The 23,733-nt window shown below is 53.2% G+C and overlaps 1 protein-coding gene across 1 annotated transcript in view; it reads left to right on the forward strand.

Annotated features, from left to right (window-relative positions):
* Positions 1-14,146: 14,146 nt before the first annotated feature.
* SLC39A8 (solute carrier family 39 member 8) overlaps positions 14,147-23,733 on the forward strand; it is a 238,445-nt gene continuing 228,858 nt past the window's right edge. The window contains exons 1-2 of the mRNA XM_069630700.1: positions 14,147-14,196; positions 15,107-15,606. Coding sequence (XP_069486801.1) covers positions 15,349-15,606 — 258 coding nt within the window. The 5' untranslated portion in view covers positions 14,147-14,196; positions 15,107-15,348. The remainder of the gene's footprint in view (positions 14,197-15,106; positions 15,607-23,733) is intronic.

A 23,733-nucleotide genomic window follows, 5' to 3' on the forward strand; every position in this document is an offset into this window, starting at 1 on the left:
CACCGCACCGTCACATGAAAGCACAATAGACTAGCAATTTTAAACTAAATCAACTATTAACTAATTACACTAACTATGGAAAACCTACATTACCTATTTAAACTAACTATCAAACAGAAACTTAACTAACTAAACTAAAAGAAAAATCAAAAATGGCCACATACGACCCGGGGGGGAGGGGAGGCACCCAGGAGGGCGCAGGTACAGGGTGCTGCTCAACATCCACATGTGATGATGCTGAGCCAAAAAAAAATCCTCCATGGGCTCAATGCCTGCACAGCACGACCTATGTGGGAGATAGATGGTCGTCCGAGTCTGGCTCATCCTGGAAAGGAGGACGTGGCACAGTAGCCTGGCCACGCCTAGCCGCAGCTTGCCCCTCGTCGGCAGCAAGTCTGCCGGACGGATGAGCCTGGTTCTGTGTGGCGATGTGACGTAGGTCTGCATGCAGAACCTCCCGTGATACACGTGCTTCCTCTTGCAAGGTAGCACGTGTAACACGGAGTTCCTCCTGCAAGGCCTGGCTGGACAACCGCTGCACATCCCGGCAAGCCTGTAGCTCAGCCGAGATGGTACGCTCAAGCTGTGCAAACCTCTCCTCTGCCTGCTGCCTCTGGGACATCATAAGGACACCCAGAGTGGATCTGAGGGAAGCATACTCCTCCCTCAGGGCATCCATGTGCGCCTCTGCGTGAGCAGCAATTGCGTGACACAGAGACAACATTTCAGCCTGGCGTGCCCTGTCTGAGGCCGCCATGCCCAGCCTGAGCGAGCGGGCCGTGGACCGTGCCGCCTGCTGCTGGAGAAGCACCTGCCTAGCAGTGGGGAGCACAGATCGGGCCACACGCTCCATGCTCTCAGCGATGTTCTCCATTGCTGCCCCCTGCCGTTCGGAATTGGCAGTCATGTCTTGCTCCCACTCAGTATACAGCGGTTGCGCGCAGCGACCGCGTTGCCGGGCTTGACCCCTGCGGGACCCAAGGACCGGGGGTCCTCGCTGTGTTGGCACCGCCTGCGGCTGCACGACTACATGCCCCCGTCGACGTGATGTCCCAGGCACATCAGTGGCTGGTGTGGAGGGTGACCCTGCGTCCCGATCCACCACAGGCGGAGGAACCAAGACTGTCTGATCCCTCAGTGCAGGTGTCGCAGACAGAGGAGTGTCCACATCAGGATCACTCACCCCTGACACATGGACTTGATGCTCATCCAACTCAACATGGACGTCAGAGTCGTCATCAAGGCTGGACTCATAGTCAGCCAGAGACAAGATGGACTGCAGCACTTGGGGGTTTTCGTGGCCTACCACCCCACGACCCCCACTAGTGCCGGGTTGATGTGGTGTTACCAACCCTGTGTCTGGCATGACAACACCATCCTCTGCCTCCATTGCGTCATCACCTGAAAAATAGAGAGAAAAATGTCAATACACATGTCAGAAGCACACGACACACACACACACCGACAGCAAAGGCATCCGGCAGACATGTGACACACAACATATGACCTGGCATGCATGCTGGGTATACTTTGAATAGCTTCTGTGATCAGACCTGTTGAAAGGTGGCAATTTCCATGGAAGTGGGTCTATGCAGTGCAGAAAATGTGTACGCCACTCACTACCTACATGTACAAGCACTACATGGTGTGTGCCAGGAAATGTGAAGGCAGTGCAATGTCAAATTCAGACATCACGTGCATTGTGCATTCAATGTGTACCATGTCTAGAAGCCAAGCACCCCTCCACCCCAGTACCAAAGCAGGGATGCCTAGCATGGTATCAAAAGGCTGACCATACACCTGTGTATTGACAGGCAGTGTTGACTGGCATCAACAGCTTAATGTGATTCAAATTACAACACTGCAAATGATGCTGGGACAGTGGGCAGGACACATGATGGAAAATCCGGAGGCCGCCCACGTGTGAAGAAGACACAACAAGAGTTGGACAGAGTCATTGGCCATTGAACAGGCTGAGGCCTGGGAGCCACACAGATTGTCAGAGCCTAAACATGTGTGCAACGCAGGACTGAGCCACAGTTGACATGGGAAGGCTGATGAGATGGCAGGCAATGTATGTAACCAAGGACTAATATTACAGTGATCATCCAGTCAAGGACACATAGGGGCATGCGTGCAATGCACATGGAACATGAATGGGCACTCATGTCCCTGCGGGACATCTAACCCATGCACAGTACAAGTGAGATACCCTGCATTGAGTACTAAGGCTGTACCACACGGCATATGTCTGGCAGATTCTACGCTGGAAGTTATCATCTACACAGGACACATGAACAAGAAAGTACACATTGGCAAGATTGAAGCAGACCAGTGCAAAGGTGGAACTGGGGTGCAGAGTGGCGGAGGAGGGGCAAGGGAGCATGCCTACATGGAGTCCCGCATGCAGGCAGAGGAGACATGCATGACGGTAGCATTGCATTACTTACACACCAGAACCATGTACACGTCACATGTAGCAGCAATCATGCACAACACATCCCACAAGTGAAACACACACGTCCTCAACAAACACGCATCAACACTCACTGGACTGGGCATCAAAGTCCAGCTTCTCTCCCACTCCTTCGACCGATTCAGGTGGTATGAACTCCGCAACGAGAGCCTCATGCGGAGTGAGTTCTTCCTCCTCTGGTGCAGGCCCACCGCCAGTCACCAGAGTCAAGTTGTAATTTGAGGCACGCTTGGCCTTAGTGCTGCGCTTGATGTCATTCCAACGCTTTTTGCACTCCTGCGCCGTGCGCACCTCATGGCCGAATGAACTGACATGTTCCGCAACATGCTTCCAGTGGGTGTCACGTTGGGCAGCCGTGGTCTGGCTATTGGCACCCACTAGCATGTCACGGCTGTGGCCCCGCACGTAGTCCACAAGGAAGTCCAGTTCCTGCTTACAGAAAGGCTTCTTCCTCGACGTGCAGGAGGTCGTGGCTGTGTGTGGGGTCCCAGCCTGTGCTGCAGGTGCAACCTTCCTCCTCTTGGACTGTGGCGCAGACTCTGGCTGGCTAATGCCGCCCTGACCAGTATGGCCAGTGGGTTCGGTGGATTGAGCCAAAAGAGTGGCAGGTGGAGGGATGACCAAAGGCCTGACTTGTGTCAGTGGCAGCTGGGTGCCCACTAATGGACCCTGCGCAGCAACATCAGCTGTGGCAGGGTCGTTGGCCGCAATGGTCCTGGTTGGCAGACTCACAACCGGGGTGCTGTTGGGTGCATCTGCCCCTGCACTTGCCAACACCCGGCTGTTCGGGGCAGCAGATGACATGACTGCCCCAGGGACACGTGTCTTGGTCTGAGCAGCCCGTCCTGCCCCTATGGTTTCCCCCCTGGCCTGTTGGAGATCTACCAAGGGCTCTTCAAGTGCCAACGCAGCCTGCGCTGGCAGACCCTGAGCCTGGGTGGCGGTGTCCACAGCTGCACCTGCAGCTACCACTACCCTTGGGCCCGTGGCAGTCGATGGAACGGACTGCGGGGTCATATGGGTGCCAGTGCCAGATGCAGGAGCTGCATCCCCCGGAACCACAGGGGGTGGTGGCATGGCTGCACCGACACATGGCACAACATTGTGCACAAGTGGCGCATACCTGCCTCTTCCCCCCCTGTGGCTGCCCTGGACACCCTGGAGTCCCCCTACTCTCTGGTCACCACGGCCACGTCCCCGACCACGCCCCCCACAAGGAGTACGCCCAGCTGAAGCGCCCCTCACCTTTGGTGGCCTCCCAACCATGGCACAGATGTAGTAATGCTGGCACAGATGGAGTGGTGCCAATGGGAGGTCTACACCACCATTGACCTGGGCAATAGGGGTGAAGGGGGTGGGAAGCAAGATGTTAACAGCCCCCCTGCACCTGCAAGGCTGTATGTGACCCTGGTGATGTGGTGACGGGTCACGCAACGCTCAGGCACCCCAAAACTGCAGTAAAACCGTGCACGCAACCCTGCAGCCTTACGTGCGTGGATTCAACCTCCCGCAGTACGCGGTGGCACCCAGTAACACGAATAACGCGTACGCGTGGGACACGCAGGCTACTATGACATCGAAAATGGGTGCGATAAACAGGGGCACCCGCAGTGGGAAAAAAAGCGTGTGTGACTCACCGTCTGACTAGCGCGATGCAGAAAAACACGCGTAGCCAATACCCCCGCCAAAAGAAGAGATACGTCCTTGATAGCTGTGAAGTTGTGATGGCGCGCAAAACAGCAGGAAGCAGCAACACACGTTGGTCTCCACGAAAGGCACGTACAGCAAACTGCTGGGCCCGCTCACCTTTAACCCGTGCTGAGGGAAACGCACGCGCGCGTCACATCACTTACGCGCATGGGCCCTTTCCTCGTATTACACGTGGACGTGCAGTTTCCACGCGCGCTTACGCGCATGGCCCTTTCCTCGTATTACACGCGGACGTGCAGTTTTCCACGCACGCTTACGCGCATGGGCCCTTTCCTCGTATTACACGCGGACGTGCAGTTTTTCACGCGCGCTGATATGCCCAGGCACGTCTGTACGCGTCACGTCACAGGGGCGATTGCGCTTGAGGTGCCTTCTGTCCAATGAAAATGCGTATGCGTGCAGACGCGCTTACGCGCTAAGGGCCTTTCCTCGAATTACACGCTGACGTGCAGATTTTTCACGTGCCAAATCACTCCGTATCAAGCTGGCCACGCGTAAGCACACGGAAGACCACTCTCCTGCCCAGAAGGCCGAACTACTGCCCCCCAATGCCCCGAGCACGCTCCCACCTGCCATCTGCTGCTGCCTGACTGCCTGCTGCCCACGTGCCCTGCCATTTGCTGCCTGCACATCAGCCAGGGGTGCTGTTGCTGTGACCACCCCTGCTGGAACCGAAGACTCCCGACTGGGATTCCATCGCTCCACAGCCCAGCCCCAGGACCCAATTGCACACCCACTCCTGCCTCTGGGGTTGTCATGTCGGGGCAAACACCATCTGTGTCCACTGACAACCCCCGGCCAGAGAGGCAGAGGGGCACCAGCTTCAGTGCCACCAAAGTTGGTGTCCTGGTGGAGCAAGTCCTGGGGCAGTATGATGCCCTCTTCGGAAGTTCCCGCGCCGACAAGAAAGGACGGACTCGGATCTGGACTGACATCGTGACTGCCATCAACGCGGAGGGGGTGGCAGTCCGCGACTTACAACATGTCAGGAAGCGCTGGGAGGACTTCAGGTCCAGGACCCTGAACAAGGCCCGGTGCCTCTTGAAGGCAGCGGATGCCAAGGGGCGCCGGGGCCACTTGTCGGAAGAACAGATGAGGGTCCTGGAACGCATATCCCCAGCGCTCCACGTCCAGGTCCTTGAGAAGCAGACCGTCTGGAGTCGAGCGGTGAGTGTACATGCATCCTGATTGTAAGCAGTGCGTGTGTTGATTATTCAGTAGTGTGCAGGTTGCACATCTGTTTGTATGGGGTCGAGTATGGGTGGGGGTGTACAGGGCCGTGGGGCTGACACATGCGAGGGCTGTAATGTGTGAGACATGGATGGTGCTTGTGTGTGTAGGCTTGCATGCCATATGCAGTTGTGTGGGCACACATGTTTGGATGAATGTGTATGTAAGTAGACATGTCCGTGATGTCACGCATGTATGTTGTTTTCGGCTGCATGTATCAGCACTGTGTACATGTGCATGTGTGTGTATTTGACAAGGGTGCAACAGTAATGCAACATGGATGCATGTGACAGCGGTATGTGGACGCCTGATTGGCCGATGTGACATGGATGCCCGTCTGAACAGTGCGACACTTGGCAGAGGTGTACACATGCATGCAAGTGTGGTGGTGTGTGTACATGTGTGGTGCACTTCCTGTGTTGCATGTGATGTCTGGCTCACCTTTGGCTGCTCATGCTGTTGTATGTGTATGGATGGTGGTGGCAGTTGCGATATGGCTGTGGTATGGCTCATGTGTGCGAGTTGTAATGACATGTGTGTTGGGGATTGTGATGACATGTCTGAGGTTTGCCAATGCCACTCATGTACAACTGTCATGTGTGTATGTGTCTATTGTACAGTGCCCTGATGCCTGTGTTTTGTTTCTCCCTGTCTGCAGCGTCAACTGATGAAGAGGGCAGAGAAGGTGCTGTGGAGCACAGCGTCGGGGATCCGACCGCCAGCCGGAGACGCAAGGCCCGGCTCCCCTCCCAGGTTGTCATCTCGTCGGGGAGTGAGGAGTCCGGTGCCGCGTCCCAGGCCGCAGCTGCCAGGGGGAGGTCCAAGAGGCGGAGGTTGGAGTTGGACTCCTCGGCAGCAGAAGGGGCAGCTGGGACCCCACAGGGCCCAACAGGGGAAGATGGCACGGAGTCATCCAGGTTGGTGGGGGGTTTGGTGGAGGAGGAGGCCGTGCAAGCACCAGAGACGGGGTCTGGAGGTGGGGATCCCACTGGTGCTAGTGGTGCAGTGCAGGACCAGGGACAGGAGGCAGCACAGGCCGCCGCGGAGGTGCCTGTGTGCAATCCTGTCCCCGATCCTGTCCCTGCATCATCTTGCACCAGCAGGGATGCCTACGTCCAGACCCGTTTTCAGGCAGGGGCGGAGTTCACGTCAACTGGCCTTCCTCTGCCTGCGGACGTGGCTATCCGGGTCCGGGGTGAGCCTGTCCTGTCTGGTGTGGCGTTGCGTCAACGGGCCATGCGAGGTGACCTGCAGTCTTTTCATGAAGAGACTGCGAGTCATCTCGAATGGCTTGTTGACCACGTCAGCCTGCTGGGACAGGTCACCCAGGCCGGATTCCTCCGTCTGATGGGGCTTGCTCCGACCCCCTCCTCAACTGGACCCCCTACGCGCCAGTCCTCTGTGCCATCTTCCCACCCATCAGTCACCTGGGTGCCCTGTGGAGCTGCCTCTGACGGTGCGGCCAGGCTGGTGGAGGAGGCATCCCTGCCACAGTCGGGAGTCGGACGTCCAGCAGGGGTGGCCACATCAACAACTGCACCCCAGCCGGCGGAGGATGTGCAGGCAGCAGGAGGCAGTGCATGGGCAGAGGCACAGCAGCAGCAGCAACGTGGTGGGAGCCATGAAGGCTCGGGGCCTTCGACATCGGAGGGGCAGGCATCGGCGGGAGGGCAGGAGGACCCAGGACAGAGAGTGTCTTCCTTGTGGCAGCGGTTGGGCCACGCCATAGATGCGGAGCGGCAGCGGGCGGAAGAGGCACGGCTCACAATGGTCAGGGCGGAGAACTCCATGCGGAGGGCCCTGAGGCGGGCCGAGTGCCTCGAGGCAATCCGCAGGGGTTTGGAGGTGGAGACGTTGGCAGCCCTGCGGACCTTCGGGCCATGGAGGAGGACCGCCTCCGGGACATTGAGGAGGAGTTCGATGATGCCCTGGCCCGGAACATCCACATGTCAGCAGTGAAACTAGCCTGCTGCCCTTGTACATAGTTTCTAGGTAGTGTTAGGTTTCATTTTTGTTTTTATTTTATTTGGACCTTTCTGACATTGGCCACATTTTTGTATATAGTTTATTTTATTAGTTAGTGTAGTTAGATAGGTTTCCTTTATTTTGTTGGGATAATGGACCCTGGATTGTTCCCATGTACATAGTTGACAGTTGGATTGTATTTTTTTTCTATTTTTGACCATGGAGCAATGGCTTTCTTTTTTATTTCCCATTGGATTTTGTTTTGTGGACATTGACTTTGGACATTACTTTGGATTTTTATTTTTGGTTTTGCTTTTTTTGACGGACATGCTTCTTTTCATTTTTGTACATTCACGTTTCTGTTTCTTCATTTTTTATTCTATTGATGTTTCCTTTAATACATATTATTTTTGGTGAACTTCAATGTGTGGTATCTCATTGGTTTCATGCATTTCATGATATGTGTTTTGAGATTCACTGACACCCATTGGGTGTATGTGAGGGAAATGTGTTTGTTTCAGAACTTGCAATTGGTGTTCTGTGATGTAATTGCAAATTATGAGTGGGTGGATGCAATACTCGGGTGGGTGTTTTGCTTTTGGAGGCTGACCATAGGGACCAGGGATCTAGATTGTGATGACATGTTGGCTGGGGAACATGAGTTGCACATGGGTGGGGGCCTGCTGGCAGGTGCCCCACAGTGCTGGGGGTGGGGGTGGTGGGGAACATGAGTTGGACATGGGTGGGGGCCTGCTGGCAGGTGCCCCACAGTGCTGGGGGGTGGGGGTGCAGGGGTACATGAGTTGGACATGAGTGGGGGCCTGCTGGCAGGTGCCCCGCAGTGCTGGGGGGTGGGGGTGGTGGGGAACATGAGTTGGACATGGGTGGGGCCTGCTGGCAGGTGCCCTACAGTGCTGGGGGGTGGGGGTGGTGGGAGACATGGGTGGGGGCCTGGTGGAGGCTGCCCCTGGTGGCTGGGGGATGGGGTGGTGGGAGACATGGGTGGGGGCCTGGCGGAGTCTGCCCCTGATGGCTGGGGGATGGGGGTGGTGGGAGACATGGGTGGGGGCCTGGTGGAGTCTGCCCCTGGTGGCTGGGGGGTGGGGGTGGTGGGAGACATGGGTGGGGGCCTGGTGGAGGCTGCCCCTGGTGGCTGGGGGATGGGGGTGGTGGGAGACATGGGTGGGGGCCTGGTGGAGGCTGCCCCTGGTGGCTGGGGGATGGGGGTGGTGGGGAACATGAGTTGGACATGGGTGGGGGCCTGCTGGCAGGTGCCCCACAGTGCTGGGGGGTGGGGGTGGTGGGAGACATGGGTGGGGGCCTGGTGGAGGCTGCCCCTGGTGGCTGGGGGATGGGGGTGGTGGGAGACATGGGTGGGGGCCTGGTGGAGGCTGCCCCTGGTGGCTGGGGGATGGGGGTGGTGGGGAACATGAGTTGGACATGGGTGGGGGCCTGCTGGCAGGTGCCCCACAGTGCTGGGGGGTGGGGGTGGTGGGAGACATGGGTGGGGGCCTGGTGGAGGCTGCCCCTGGTGGCTGGGGGTGGAGGGGTGGGAGACATGGGCGGGGGCCTGGTGGAGGCTGCCCCTTGTGGCTGGGGGATGGGGGTGGTGGGAGACATGGGTGGGGGCCTGGTGGAGGCTGCCCCTGGTGGCTGGGGGATGGGGGTGGTGGGAGACATGGGTGGGGGCCTGGTGGAGGCTGCCCCTGGTGGCTGGGGGATGGGGTGGTGGGGAACATGAGTTGGACATGGGTGGGGGCCTGCTGGCAGGTGCCCCACAGTGCTGGGGGGTGGGGGTGGTGGGGAACATGAGTTGGACATGGGTGGGGGCCTGCTGGCAGGTGCCCCACAGTGCTGGGGGGTGGGGTGGTGGGAGACATGGGTGGGGGCCTGGTGGAGGCTGCCCCTGGTGGCTGGGGGGTGGGGGTGGTGGGAGACATGGGTGGGGGTCTGGTGGTGGGTGCCCCTGCACTGCTTGGGGGTGGGGGTGGTGTGAGACATGGGTGGGGGGCTGGTGGAGGCTGCCCCTGGTGGCTGGGGGTGGGGGTGGTGGGAGACATGGGTGGGGGCCTGGTGGAGGCTGCCCCTAGTGGCTGGGGGGTGGGGTGGTGGGAGACATGGGTGGGGGCCTGGTGGTGGGTGCCCCTGCACTGCTGGGGGGTGGGGGTGGTGGGAGACATGGGTGGGGGCCTGGTGGAGGCTGCCCCTGGTGGCTGGGGGGTGGGGGTGGTGGGAGACATGGGTGGGGGCCTGGTGGTGGGTGCCCCTGCACTGATGGGGGGTGGGGGTGGTGGGAGACATGGGTGGGGGCCTGGTGGAGGCTGCCCCTGGTGGCTGGGGGGTAGGGGGATGGGAGACATGGGTGGGGGCCTTGTGGAGGCTGCCCCTGGTGGCTGGGGGGTGGGGGTGGTGGGAGACATGGGTGGGGGCCTGGTGGAGGCTGCCCCTGGTGGCTGGGGGTGGTGGGAGACATGGGTAGGGCCTGGTGGAGGCTGCCCCTGGTGGCTGGGGGTGGTGGGGAACATGAGTTGGACATGGGTGGGGGCCTGCTGGCAGGTGCCCCACAGTGCTGGGGGTGGGGGTGGTGGGGAACATGAGTTGGACATGGGTGGGGGCCTGCTGGCAGGTGCCCCACAGTGCTGGGGGGTGGGGGTGGTGGGAGACATGGGTGGGGGCCTGGTGGTGGGTGCCCCTGCACTGCTGGGGGGTGGGGGTGGTGGGAGACATGGGTGGGGGCCTGGTGGAGGGTGCCCCTGCACTGCTGGCGGGTGGTGGGAGACATGGGTGGGGGCCTGTGGAGGCTGCCCCTGCACTGCTGGGGGGTGGGGGTGGTGGGAGACATGGGTGGGGGCCTGGTGGTGGGTGCCCCTGCACTGCTGGGGGGTGGGGGTGGGGGGAGACATGGGTGGGGGCCTGGTGGAGGGTGCCCCTGCACTGCTGGCGGGTGGTGGGAGACATGGGTGGGGGCCTGTGGAGGCTGCCCCTGGGGGTGCAGGGGGACATGCGTTGGTGGGCAGTAGTGCAAGTTGACATGTGGGTTGACTGGGGGGCATGGCCATGGTGGATGGGGTGCCTGCAGGACATGTGCAGGGTAGGCCCCTGTGGTGTGAGCCACCTGCAGGGGCCATGGAGGGTGTAGAGGTAACACCTGGGAGGGCCCACACGTGTAATTCACGTGTGGTGCTCCCCGCGCACCCCTGTAATACACGTACCCTGATGGAATCACGTGTCGAACTTCCCTCGCACCCCGAAATACACGTACCCTGATGGAATCACGTGTGGAACTTCCCGCGCACCCCTGGAATACACGTACCCTGCGGAAGTCACGTGTGTAACTTCCCCTGCACCCTGAAATACACATACCCTGCTGATATCGCGTGTGAAACTTCACGCGCACCCCTGAAAAACACGTACCCTGCTGAAATCGCATGTGTAACTTCCCCTGCACCCTGAAATACACGTACCCTGATGGAATCGCGTGTGGAACTTCACGCGCACCCCTGGAATACACGTACCCTGCTGACTTTGCGTGTGTAACTTCCCCTGCACCCTGAAATACACGTACCCTGATGGAATTGCGTGTGGAACTTCCCGCGCACCCCTGGAATACACGTACCCTGCTGATTTTCGCATGTGAAACTTCCCCCGCACCCCAAAATACACGTACCCTGATGGAATCGCGTGTGGAACTTCCCGCGCACCCCTGAGATACTGAGATACGCGCACCCTGCTCGCACGGGCCCAATTGCGTGTGGAAATTCCTGCGCACCCCTGAAATACACGTACCCTGCTGGAATCGCGTGTGTAACTTCCCCTGCACCCTGAAATACACGTACCCTGCTGATATCGCGTGTGGAACTTCCCGCGCACCCCGAAATACACGTACCCTGATGGAATCGCGTGTGGAACTTCCCGTGCACCCCTGAGATACGCTTACCCTGCTCGCACGGGCCCAATCGCGTGTGGAAATTCCCGCGCACCCCTGAAATACACGTACCCTGCTGGAATCACGTGTGTAACTTCCCCTGCACCCTGAAATACACGTACCCTGCTGATATCGCGTGTGGAACTTCACGTGCACCCCGAAATACACGTACCCTGATGGAATCGCGTTTGGAACTTCCCGCGCACCCCTGAGATACGCGTACCCTGCTCGCACGGGCCCAATCGCGTGTGAAAATTCCCACGCACCCCTGAAATACACGTACCATGATGAAATCGCGTGTGGAACTTCCCGCGCACCCCTGAAATACGCGTACCCTGCTCGCACAGGGCCAATCGCGTGAGGTACTTCCCGCGCACCCCAGTGATACACGTAGCCCGCTTGCTGTGCTGGTACAGGGTTAGCGCAGCCCTTTGCGCTGGATTGGGTATATTGATGGCTTTTCCCTGCGCGAGAGGCGTTCTTTGGGGCGTAACTGGCGCTGCTGCAGGGTTGCTGCGCCACTGTGCGCCACGGCTGGTTTTGGTGGCTGGAATCCATGAATACGCTGTGCGCGGAAATGGATTTTAGCGCACGCGTCTGGTGCAGGGATTCGCACGCGCACACTGTGCGCCAGCCGCGTGCGCCACTTGTGCGCTGAATTCTATGAATTACCCCTTAAAACTCGTGGAATTTCAGTTTTCAAGAAAACGGCCTCAGCTTCCAGAGGCCTCACCCTTTCAGCCTTAATGGTGATGCTGCCCCTACCAGCTGGCAAGGGGCAGCGCCACCATTAAGGCTGAATAGGCGAGGCCCTGTCCCCTGCCAGGCAAGCCTATAGAATATAAATGCAGAGATCAACACCCTCTCCCCAAGGGGGAGAGGGTGTTGATCACTACAAAAGGTTGCCTGGCAGGAGTGCCAGTAGCCCATCGAGCCGGGGCTCGTCAGGGGGGCGTAGCATGTCGGGCCCGCAGGACCCTTGCAGTTAGGCCAGACCACCTTGATGAGCCCTGGCTCATTTTGTTGTGCGAAAAAAAAGAAAAAGAAAAAAAAACGCCCGCGAGGGCAGCATTGCCTTTTACTCGGCTCTGGCACTGCGTGTAAAGCACAATGCTCGCTACATGTACAACTGATTCTTTTCAGTCGTACATGTAGTGAGCATTGTGCATTACACATCAGTGCCAAAGCCGCGGTAAACGGCAAATGCTGCCGTCGCGGACGCTTTTTTTTTCTTTTTCTTTTTTACAGCGCGGTTCATGGGCTTGGGCGGCTGACTCTGGCCGGATCCCGAGTTCCGGCTACACATCTGGTGCCGGATCTCGGATCCGCCGAGAGCCGGCCCAATGACCAGCACTGCTAAGGCCCAAATAAGTTTCTCACTGAAAATAGCTGTGCGCATCGTTAATGGCGGGACCCTGGCTGAAGCAAAAGTATTGTATTGTAGTTTATTTTATGGTGGGCCCAGCATGGGCGAGTGCCGATTGTAGAAAGGCAGCCATGTAAGGGTCGGAATTGGCCATGACCGTTTTCAAACAGGTACTGCCCAAAAAGGTACCTGACCGCCGAGACGCAAAATGTTTCAATTTGGCCACAAGTATTCTCACGCATCAGATTGGCTAGGAACAAAGGCAGAATGCCAGTAGCCAATCAGGGGTCAGGATCAAGGGACGCACATAAAGAGTTATCAGTGAGCCTGGTGAAATTTTGGCAGCAAGCAAATCCCACCCCGCACACCCTACTGAACGTGTCGTATTTAAAGTATTACTAATGATGTCACCCTAATCATGTTCCGTGTGTCGCAGGCATCCAGATAAAGGAAGTCCGGAAAACCATGGGAAACGTGGCCTCCTCGTTCGTCCCTTCTGGGGCCTGAAATGGCACGGGCAAAATGGGCACTTAATGTACTTTCACAGCTTCCGCTGAAAATCCCATAGAATATGGTGAATTGTATATAGCACGCCTTTCACAAATCCGTGAGCCAATTGACCTGCTTGGAGCATGAAGGAAGTCCAACGGACCGTTGCGGTGTTTAGACCGCATTTCCACTCGAAGTGTGCTCGGTCTTTTAGGCGCGCGCAGCTGGATAGAGGCCAGCTGAGCGATTTGCACTGACTACACAGAAATTATTCTTCAAAATGAAATACACTGCCGCCAAAGTATTTTTTCGGCTGAACAGAAGCGTTTGCCTGGCTAAGGAAGCAAAAGTAGAGTATTGTGGTTTATTTTATGTTGGCTCCACTCCACACCTCAAAGAAATGAAACGCGCAGGAACCCAACATCCCATTCCCACACCACCAAGTACAAGGGTCCCGTGCCAGCCGGAAAGGAAGTCCAAGTGTGTATCCTTAACACGAACTGGCAGCTTGCAGACTTCAGATATCCAAATACCCTATGTTGCAAAGTGTGTGATTTCTTCACTTTTGATGATGTGTTTCTCGGAACTGCGTTGCGCCTCTTCCCAGTTATTTCCCCTCCATTCCTCCCTTGTTGAGTAGGGCAGGGCCGACAGTGTGTGCAGTAGAAGCTACAGGGCAGGGCGCGCCCCCCGCAGCGTGGGACGGTGCCTAAGTGTTCCAGGCGGGCATCCTCCTCGCTGAACTGCTCGGTTGTGTGTGTGGGGCCAGTATCTCCCACCGCCACCCCTGGGGAGGAGGGGCAGAGGTTGTGTATGCACCCCTGGGGTGGAGGAGGAGCAGGGCAGCGACGAGTGAGTGGGGATGAGGTGCTCCTTGGGATGAGGTGTAGGTCACCGTTCACGCCCGTCAGGGGGCGGCGGCGGAGGAGAGGGGGCGGCACTGCGGCCCAGGTGTCTGCACGTGACCCCGGGGAGAGTTTATCAAGCTGCGGGATGCGCGAGACGGCACAGACTGCAGGAGGCGCCAGAGAAAAGGTGAGCAGCAGGGGGAAAGCTAACCGCACACACCTGCTGCCATTGCACACGCGAGGAGCGATGAGAGGATTGGCGGGGTGGCAGGAGAAGGGAAGAACTGGAGAAGGTAGTAAGGATGGAACAAAAGGAGTAGACAGAAGGAAAGGAATGAATGACAGAAGAAAATAAAGAGGAAGAATAAAGAATATTAATAAAGTGGGGAAGGAAACGTAAGAGGAGAGGAAGGCAAGAATGAGCCACAGAATAAAAGTAGAAGGACCGGAAAATAAACGAAAGGAGGGGATTTGGCGGGAGTGAACAAAAATACAACCACCAAACAAAATATAACGTAAAGGACAATTTATGAAAGATGCGATCAGGATAGAGAACCGATTTGTGTTAGAAAGTGAAGTAATTCGCCAGAACATATTTGTAAACAGTAATAAAGAAGCCGTTGTGAATTATTGTTAGGAAGACACAATGGTAAATTAACAAGTAAGTGAAGAATGGGCGCAGACATACTAATTAATGTGCACAAAGTAATGCATACATTACAGCGATTAAAAGAGACATCAGGGAGGGAAGCACTTGACAATGTCTGAAGGATTGGGGATAAGAAGTAATTGCAATGAGCAAGATGAAACAAAGACACAGAAAGACTATGCACACATTGACACACTTAACAGGACAGGAAGGCCGGGGGACGAAGCAGTGATTGGCACGTCAATACAGGGAAAATCCCTGACCGAATAATAAATAACCGGGGTGTGAGTGGTAGAGGAGACGGCAAGCGGGAAGGCGGGCAAACAAGGTGCACCCACAGGCGAAACTCCCAAAGTGACCGGGGCTGTCTTATCTTGTATGGTTCCCGTGCAGTTGAAGGAGCATTGTTTAAAATAGCTCTCTTTTCTCCCCCCCGCTCCCCTCACAGGCTGGACACGTCCGCAGAAGACGCCCCGCAGCTCCCCGGCGCTCGCAGCACTCCTCTCCGTCCCGGTGCAGCACCTGCGTGTGTGACTTCTCCCTCCCGCCCCGCGCCAGAGTCTGACAGGAGGGTGTTTTTTCTATCTGCGTGTTTGCGGCGGCCCGCGCAGGCAGAGAGCGCACCCCGGGCCCACGTGCCTCTGTTGTTGTTGTTGCGCAGCTGAGGCGGAACTGGCTCTGCTGGCCCCCATGGCTGGAAGGCTGCTGCCCCCGCTGCTGTGGAGGGTGCTCTCCGCCGGGCTGGCCCTGCTGTGCCTGGCGCGGGCACAGGCCACGAGGAGTAACGGGAGCGGCGGCGCGCCCCAGCCGGGCGAGCTTTTCGCGCAGGATGCGCTGCAGCTCTACGGGGAGCACGGGGCCATGTCCGCGGCCCGGCTGAACACCCTGATGGACACCCTGGGGGGCCGGCCGGCGGGCAGCCATCAGCCGCAGCTGCACTTTAACCAGGTAAGAGGAGCCAGATAACGCGCGGGCAGGGCGAGGCTCGCATAACGCACGGCGCCGCCAGCAAACCAAAAAGCAAAAGGGATTCCTCTAGATCCGATTACTGGCAAATGCGCAGAATGTCTATGCAGAACATTCCAGGCTGTTCCAATGTCCTCGTGCACGATGTTGTCTTATTGACTCTGTTTTTGACCTGTGGAATGTCACGTGTTTGTTCTGCTGTCCAATGTCCGAAAACCCGCGTAACGCAAGTGGAACCATGTATTACGGGGCGCATGGAATGTTCACCGGGGCAGGGAATAAGGGGACACACCTCGTGAAAACAGACTTTTCCTTCTCCCCACAATATGCGGTTGTAGCTGCACATAGTTTTCCCCAGGCAACCCCCTCTGCCCCGCTTTATTCTGTCCTGGGAGCACTTTGCTGTTTCCATAAGCCCCACAGCAGGGCATCTCTGCGTGGGGCAGAGCAGGCCCAGAGCGCTGTTGCTGACCTGCTTCTTTCTCCCCTTCCAGCCTTTCCCACCATGGCTCTCGGTTGCTGAGAGAAACCGAGAGTACGGGAGAGCTTTGCGAGCATTCCTCCGGCGGGACTGTGACCTGCGGTGTTAAGTGTTCTGGGCAGAGCTGGTTCAACAAGTTTTAAGGAGAGCACAGGCTAGCAATGACCCTGCGGCAAGTGGCGCGCATTATCCTTTCAAGTGAAGCAAGTCCGCATTTTCTGATGTTGCCAAATGTCATTTTTAAGCCTAAATAGATTAGGTGGTATACAGGTTTGCGGCGGCCGGTCCGCGTTCGCATTCCTGCCATTTGAACTGTAGTAGGATAAGACATAGAGCACACTTCATTTTTGTGGGCACTGGAAGCACACCAACATAATAGCACTCATCGCCAGGCTATACATTTTTTACAAATATAATTGATCCTTCATTCTCTCAGGGCCATTGAGGGAATATGGCTCCCAAGGTATAAAATCTCACCAGCCTCACATTATCCTTGGTGACAACGCCTTGAACAACATTATCCTTGGTGACAACGCCTTGAACATAGCCTCATCTTTCATTTCCACGATCCTTGTTTCACACAGAGGAAAAGGAAAGAGATGTATTCATGAGGGTGTGAGAGAGACAGTGGCAACGTGAGGATGGATAGGGGCTATGTGCAGAGGCCAGTGATTTAGGTGGGGGGAAGAGACCATGTTGTTTGGCCTTGTTAGTTTTTTTTAGCGCTTGCTGTGAATTGTAATGATTTGTTATGCCTTTTATTTACTGTCACAACTTTGTTATGCCCTGCTAGGCCATGTCATACCTTGCTATATGTGGATTCTTGATTGTTTCGTCCCCCAACTACCTGCTCATTATTTCACTCTCTAGCTAATACTATACTGCCCCCAGGTGTCCCATTGCCATTCTACCCCTCGGTGTTCCACTGGTGTTCTACTCCGAGCTGTCCTACCGTGATTTAACTTGCCGGGATTTCCGCCTGTGTATCTCATTGTGATATTGCTCCGAGGTGTCCCGCTGTAGTTTCGCCACATCATGACTTTGCTGCTAGTTGACCCACTTTCCCCCAGCTGTGGTTTTACTCCAGGTGCCTGCTGCAATCTTGGTCCTAGCGGCCCCTACAGGCATTTGATTTCACTCCACTGTTGACTTGGTATCCACTGCTCCCTGCGCCGCTACGCCTTTCTTTGCCATTCCTTAATGCGCTTTAGGATTGATCATATGTAGACTAATATACAATCTGTTGAGGTTGGTAAAGGAACAGCAGACAGTGGTTGTAAGCAGTAAAATACAGATAGTACATATACATATAATTTTCCTAAGGATGTATGTGCGGGAAATTCCCCTCCGATCCCCCCTCCCCCCTCCGCTTCTAACATTCTTGAACAATGGCACTACTAGGCCTGAATGGAATGAGCCGTTTCACAGGATAACCTTCTATAAGAAAATAATTGTGATCTTTATTCAGGGTTTGTATACAAATCTTTGCTTAATGATACATTGGTAATGGTCGTTTTATGTTTACAATATATACTAGAAGTAATCATTAGGAATAAACATTATACCATTTTAAAAATAGACAGCTTACAATGTTAGTACAATTAAAATATTGACCTTTCTATACCTTCTTTTTGCAAGAATGCATACTTTTTTGTCTCTCAAAATCGTCATCCTTCTGGGATATTGTCAAACTCAGATTAAAACCAAAGATCTGTTTTATCTGTGAGCACCAAGGCAATGTATACATTTGCATGCTGGTAACTGATGGATTGTTAGTGCTGTTCAGCCAGCACATTTATTTCAGTATGTAAAAACCCTAATAATTAATGAAAACAGAAACATTAAACACAATGGTAGACCAGGCATCACTACTGTTAAAAGATGCCAGCCCATACGCTGGCTACCTACACCCTGTACAGCAACATGTTGCTCATCGAGCTAGGTCAGTGCTTTAAACAATTACAAAAAATAAATAAATATGGTAATCGGGTCCCTTTCAAGGTCTGTCTGAAACCTAGCACGCCATGTAGAGCCCATTAGTGTCCTCTTCACCTCTCCCATGACACCCATGTGCCCTTAGCGTAAAGGCAACAATTCTACAGGACACATGCAATGGCAATGCATGTTTCCAAACATCAGGCTGGTTTTAACATTGGGGCATACCTCTGCCACTGCTGTTTTCATTCTACTTTTAACCTTAAAAAAGAACTGAGGGCCTTCTCCCCATTTCAAGACACCTGTATTATTTCTCTGGTTGCGCTACTTTCAGTAATGGCTGGGGTGGCGGTATCAAACGCGCGCCAGCAACACAGACAGACAAAAAGTGTGTTTGGTGTGTGTGTGTGCATGAGAGAGGACTACATCAGTGTGTGATAGGCTGGGTACAGCTAGTACTGCTATAAATGTCTCCTTATCAACTCATGGCTACAAATTTCCACAGGCAGGTCAAAAGACAGGAATTTAAAAAGTTGGACACATTTAAAAAAAATGCTCCAGTGGCAACTGACCTTCTCTTTGCCTGCTCAGGCAGCAATGCTGACATCACAACTCAACTGTAATAAGTTACAACTGTTGTCACGACACCCGCCTTTTTATCATTACACAGTGAGTAGTGATTTCACGACTAAACTGTAATATATGGGATTAACCACTGCCTACTGTATGTTATAAGGATATTGCAAGCCACCAAGGTGTCACGTGGCCAAGTAGAGTAACAAAGCTTTATAATGTCACGGTTCATGATACCCAAACACACCATTCACACTGCACTCTCATTCATTTGCACACTTACACAGGCACTCCCTTGCATACACGCATTGATACATACGGTTATAGGTGATAGGATCTAAAACAAAAGGATCAAATGCCTTTTTTTTGACACCAAAAGGACCGAAAAAAAGGGCCGAATCTTTTTTTTTTAATGGGGGGTTCCCCAAAAATAAATAAATAAATAAATAAATAAAAAGGCATTCAACCCTTTTTTTTCGGTCCTTTTGGTTTCGAAAAAAGGGCATTCGATCCTTTTTTTTCGATCCTTTGGCTGGACACTGATACATACATACACATTCTCACACGCACTCATACACTCATACAAACGTTTTTTTTCCGGTACCTTCTCCCCAGGCCTCCGGCTCTCGTGCACCATTCAAACATTAACCAGGAAGTAGGGTAAGGCCCTGATTGGTTCCTGACATCCACGGTGTTGCCAGAGCGTCACCATCTCTCCACCCAAAGAGATCTTATCTGCGGGGAGGGGCAGGAGCCCCTCTAAACACCCAACGGGCCATGCAAAGCTGGGAAAGCAACCACCCCAGCCTTGCATGGCCCAATTGGCAGGGGAACTGGTGAACTGAAACGAAAGAAGGAGCCTCACTTGGGTGTTAACTTTGACCTCCGTGCCTTTCCTCGCCAGGATAGATCCACTACAGCTGACTTTAAGGCTATAGTGTCTCCTTCCCATCTACCTTGAAAGCCTTCTCGACCCAGCCAAGATGTATGCTTGCACCTGGCTGTCACCTGCTCCCTTTGCCTAGAATGTGCTCTGATTACTGAATCATATGTGTGTGTGTGTGATTCAGAAATAAAAATCTTATTATATGCACTCAAAATAGTTAAATTGTCTACCTGCCGTTCTATTAATATGACTACATGTCCAGTTAACGTTCCAGGGGCAGGCTAGAATTCAATGTAGGTTACAATGTGGAGTGTCCTTTCCACTTTGACTTAGAGGTGGGGCACTATTGGCTTCTTGTTAAGGTCTGCGAAAGAGATTTGAGATTTTTCGATTGGTAGGCAGTGAGTTTGTTGCCTTGAAGGCCGGACAGTCGGTTCTGTTTAGAGCCGCCCTCCATTAGGAAAGTCTTTGTGCCTCGCGGGCCGGACAAAAGAGCATGGCGGGCCGCAACTGGCCCGCGGGCCGTATGTTGTGCACCCATGGTTTAGATTGTTGTTCATGGCAGTAGTCCAGGGGCACATTTGCTGGTGAGGCTGAATTTGGATGATGGCATTATATTGGGAAGTGCCTTTATTGCACCTGAGTATGTTGGAGAAAAAGCACAAAGGCTTTGGCGTGACATTTTAACACGCACAGACGTGGACTTTGTGGTATCACTGGGAGAGGAACCCAAAATACCAACATCATTTGATGTGATGTGATCTTAGGAATTTGTAACACAAGTAAACAGGAATAATAAACTCCACATGTGCATCGATGCAAAGCGGTGCTTGAGACACTGAAATGAGCATGAAATGATTGAGATCAATAAAAAAAATATATTTTTAAGGATTTCCTGAAAGGGGGCAGAGATGGAATGCTTATCCAATGCAGCAGGAAGATATTCCAGAGGCAGCGACCCAGGACACAGAATGCCTGGTCCCCTCTAAATTTCCATCTGGCCATGGGGCCAGTCAAAATTTGAAGAATTCCTAGACCAGAGGGATCTGGAAGGGTGACACGGTAGAACCTTCTCATCTAGATAAAGAGGGGCAGTTACATGGAGACATTGAAAAACAAGTAAAATCCACTTAGAGTGGATTTTCTGACAGGCTGGGGGACCTTCTAACGAACATCAATAGAAAGAGAGGGTGGTAGATTTAGGGAGTTTAACAATCAGCCATAGTGCAGCGCTCTGCAATGATTGTAAACAAGACAGTTGGTATTCGGGAATGCCTGCCAAAAGAGTGATGGCATAGTACAAATTAGTGATTGCTAGGGAAACCGTAATGACAGGTTAATCGTCTCTTGAAACAAAAGCAGGTGTGATCATCTTTTGTTGTGTTGTGTTATGTTGATTTATACCATGCTCCGCTACCTCCGCTACCACCCAGGGGCAGTCTCCAGATGCTCGCGTGGCTCTGCAAGAGATGGAGCTGGGGAGGTTAGTGGGGATAGGGCGGGAATATAGGTTCAGAAACAGGAGGAACTGGCACCTGTGACAGTTGTTTTGCATGTGGTAGTTTGTGTCAGAGGTCTCATACATTGTAACCGTATGGGTAAGATTCAGTGCCTCGGGTGTGTGGTAGTGTTTTGTGTGGGTGTTAGTGTGTTGTGTGGGCTATGGTGGGTTTGCCCGTGGGGGTTGGTTAGATAGTGTCCATAAGGGATCCAGAGTCACTGGTGGTCGTAGCTGTAAATTCATCCAGTATCTTGGTGTGTAGTTGCGTTGTTGATGGTTTTGTGGACTATGTGGGTGGTTCACGCTAGGTGAGTTTCAGCATCTAGAGATGGTAGGTGTGGACATAGTCTTGATTCTGTGTTAATTTATGTCTAGTTTGGCTAGTCCAAGGTCTGGTCTAATGGCGTCAGTTATGTTGTTGGAGCAGGAAGGGGAAAATGGGTTAGTAAGTCAGACAGTTTGTTGGAACCTCTCCCGCGGCTCTTTGGTTGCCGCTTGACGATATCTAGCCATGTTCTTGTTTGTGGTACTTTGGCCCATCTAGTCTCCTCTCATGCTGTCTGTGGTGTTGTTGTTGCTGGCCCTTTGAGGTTTTTATTGTCTGCTGAATAGCCAAGTTTTGAGCCATTTTCAGAAGGTGATGTGGTCTACTCTGTTTCTAATTTCTTTGGGCATGGTGTTCCAGATGTTAGCAATTAGACGTGAGAACGCTGTTCTGCTGAATTTCATATTTTTGTACGGGTTTGCCTCTATTTGTAGGTCGTTGCTGGATTTTAGTTCCCTTCCTGGGCGATACCGGCTAATCTTGTCTTGGAGGAATTCTGCTCCTTGTCTGTGCAAGGCCTTGTGGGCAATGCAGAGTGCTTTGAATTTGATGTTGCACGTTTTTACTGGTAAGCAGCATAGGTTTTTCAGTGCTGGAGCAATGTGGTCTCTTCTGTTTAGTCTTCATAGGATCCTGGCTGCTGTATTTTCACCCTTTGCAGTTTCTTGGTTAGTCTTTCAGGCATTACTAGGTAGATGCTGTTTGCGTAGTCAATTCTTTTGAGTGTCAGGGACATGATTGTGAGGGTTCTGTGGGGGAAGGACAGGTAGGGGAGTAATCTTCTGAGCAGTCGTAGGAGGAAGAAGCATTTTTTGGCGATTGCCTTGACTTGAGGTTCCAGTGATAATCCGTTGTCCTTGAGTATTCCTAGGTTATTTACTACATTGGTAGTCTCTGGTTGCGTTCTCATGCCGATCGGCCAGTCCAATTGTGGGTTCCCTCCATTGAATCCTGCGGGTTAGAGAATTATTTCTGTTTTTACAGTTTTTGAAATAAACAAAAGCATATGAGGAAGAAGGCGTATATAAATCACATATTTGAGAGTTTTGCTTACTTGCTGAGTGCAGCTCAAATCAGATTGCCAGAAGCAACCCACGTTTTTTACCTTTTTGGCAAAAGCATTTGGAATCCTTATCAGATGAAGAGGGGAGGAAATTCCGGAAGGACCATTTAATGAGATGTTTTGGTCCTAACAGGACAAACTCTAACTTAGAGGGGCTAAGCAGGAGACTATTATTGGCCATCCAATCCCTGACTTTATTTAAGCAAGAAGAGATGTCTGAAAAATTCTCAGAAGAGCTTGATATTTTTAAGTAAATCGGAGTACCGTCTCCCGATGAATGATACTTAAGGTCAAATTTAGAAAAGATAGATATCAAGGGTTGAATGTTTATAATGGCTAAAAGAAAAGACAGCATGGAGCCTTTGCCTAACCCTGCAAGAAACATCCTGAGGGTGATTGCAACCCATATAATCTTTCAGACGTTTATTCGTTTTCTGCTCTAGACTAATACATCCATGATCTGTACTAGCCTTTGCCATGGGGCGATTGGGCGACTCTAGCAAACCAGAGGTGTCCATCTGCACTCATTTAATGATGCTTGAATCTTTATTGTCGACCACCAGGAAAGACTTAAACACCTTTCTCTTTTGGTAGGCGTTCTTTCATAGCTGATCGTACTCTGCAAGAATTGCCCATTTAAACCACTAGCCAATTGCCATTTGGCCTTAACCGCCTCCTCTAATGCAGTGGTATCCAAGCTTCTTTATGCTGATCCCCACCACAGAGTAAACACATTATTGGTGCCCCCCAAATGCGAGGCATGCTTATTTTTTCTATAAAAAGCAGTCACAATCCTCGCTTTTCAAAGAGCCATATGCAGCCGAAACATCCTCCAGCCCCTATGGGGTGGCAGTCTCTCAGTTTGAAAGGCTCTGATGTAATGCCCATTCCCAAAATGCGTGCATTATGTATGCTCCAAGGGCCAGAATGCACCATGTATGGTAGTATTGCTAAAACATTCTATCTTATTTTGACTAATAAATCCTGCACGCTTGGGTTCCTGTTTTGTCTCTCCTACTCCCTGCTTTTCCTCCCATGTCCACACCATCAACCACAACATGCTAAAACATCTTGTTTGCATGCGGTGTGATACAAAACAATAACTGCAAAGCCACCAAGGTCCAGTAGAAGGAAGAACCCACCAAAGTTAACAGCACTTCTGTTAGTTTGTCACCCAATACTAGGAGCTTTGCCAGGGCCGTGCAGCACCGTAACACCATGGTACTAGACCCTCTAAATGCAGTATCGCCAATAATACAATGCAGTTAACTTAAATTGCTGTTGAAGGTCATCAAAGGAGCCTCCTGGGCATCACAGAGACATGATTCAAGGAGAACGCAGCCAC

Source organism: Ambystoma mexicanum, chromosome 6q, assembly GCF_040938575.1.
Source record: "Ambystoma mexicanum isolate Mex_15411 chromosome 6q, UKY_AmexF1_1, whole genome shotgun sequence".
Lineage (NCBI taxonomy): Eukaryota > Metazoa > Chordata > Amphibia > Caudata > Ambystomatidae > Ambystoma > Ambystoma mexicanum.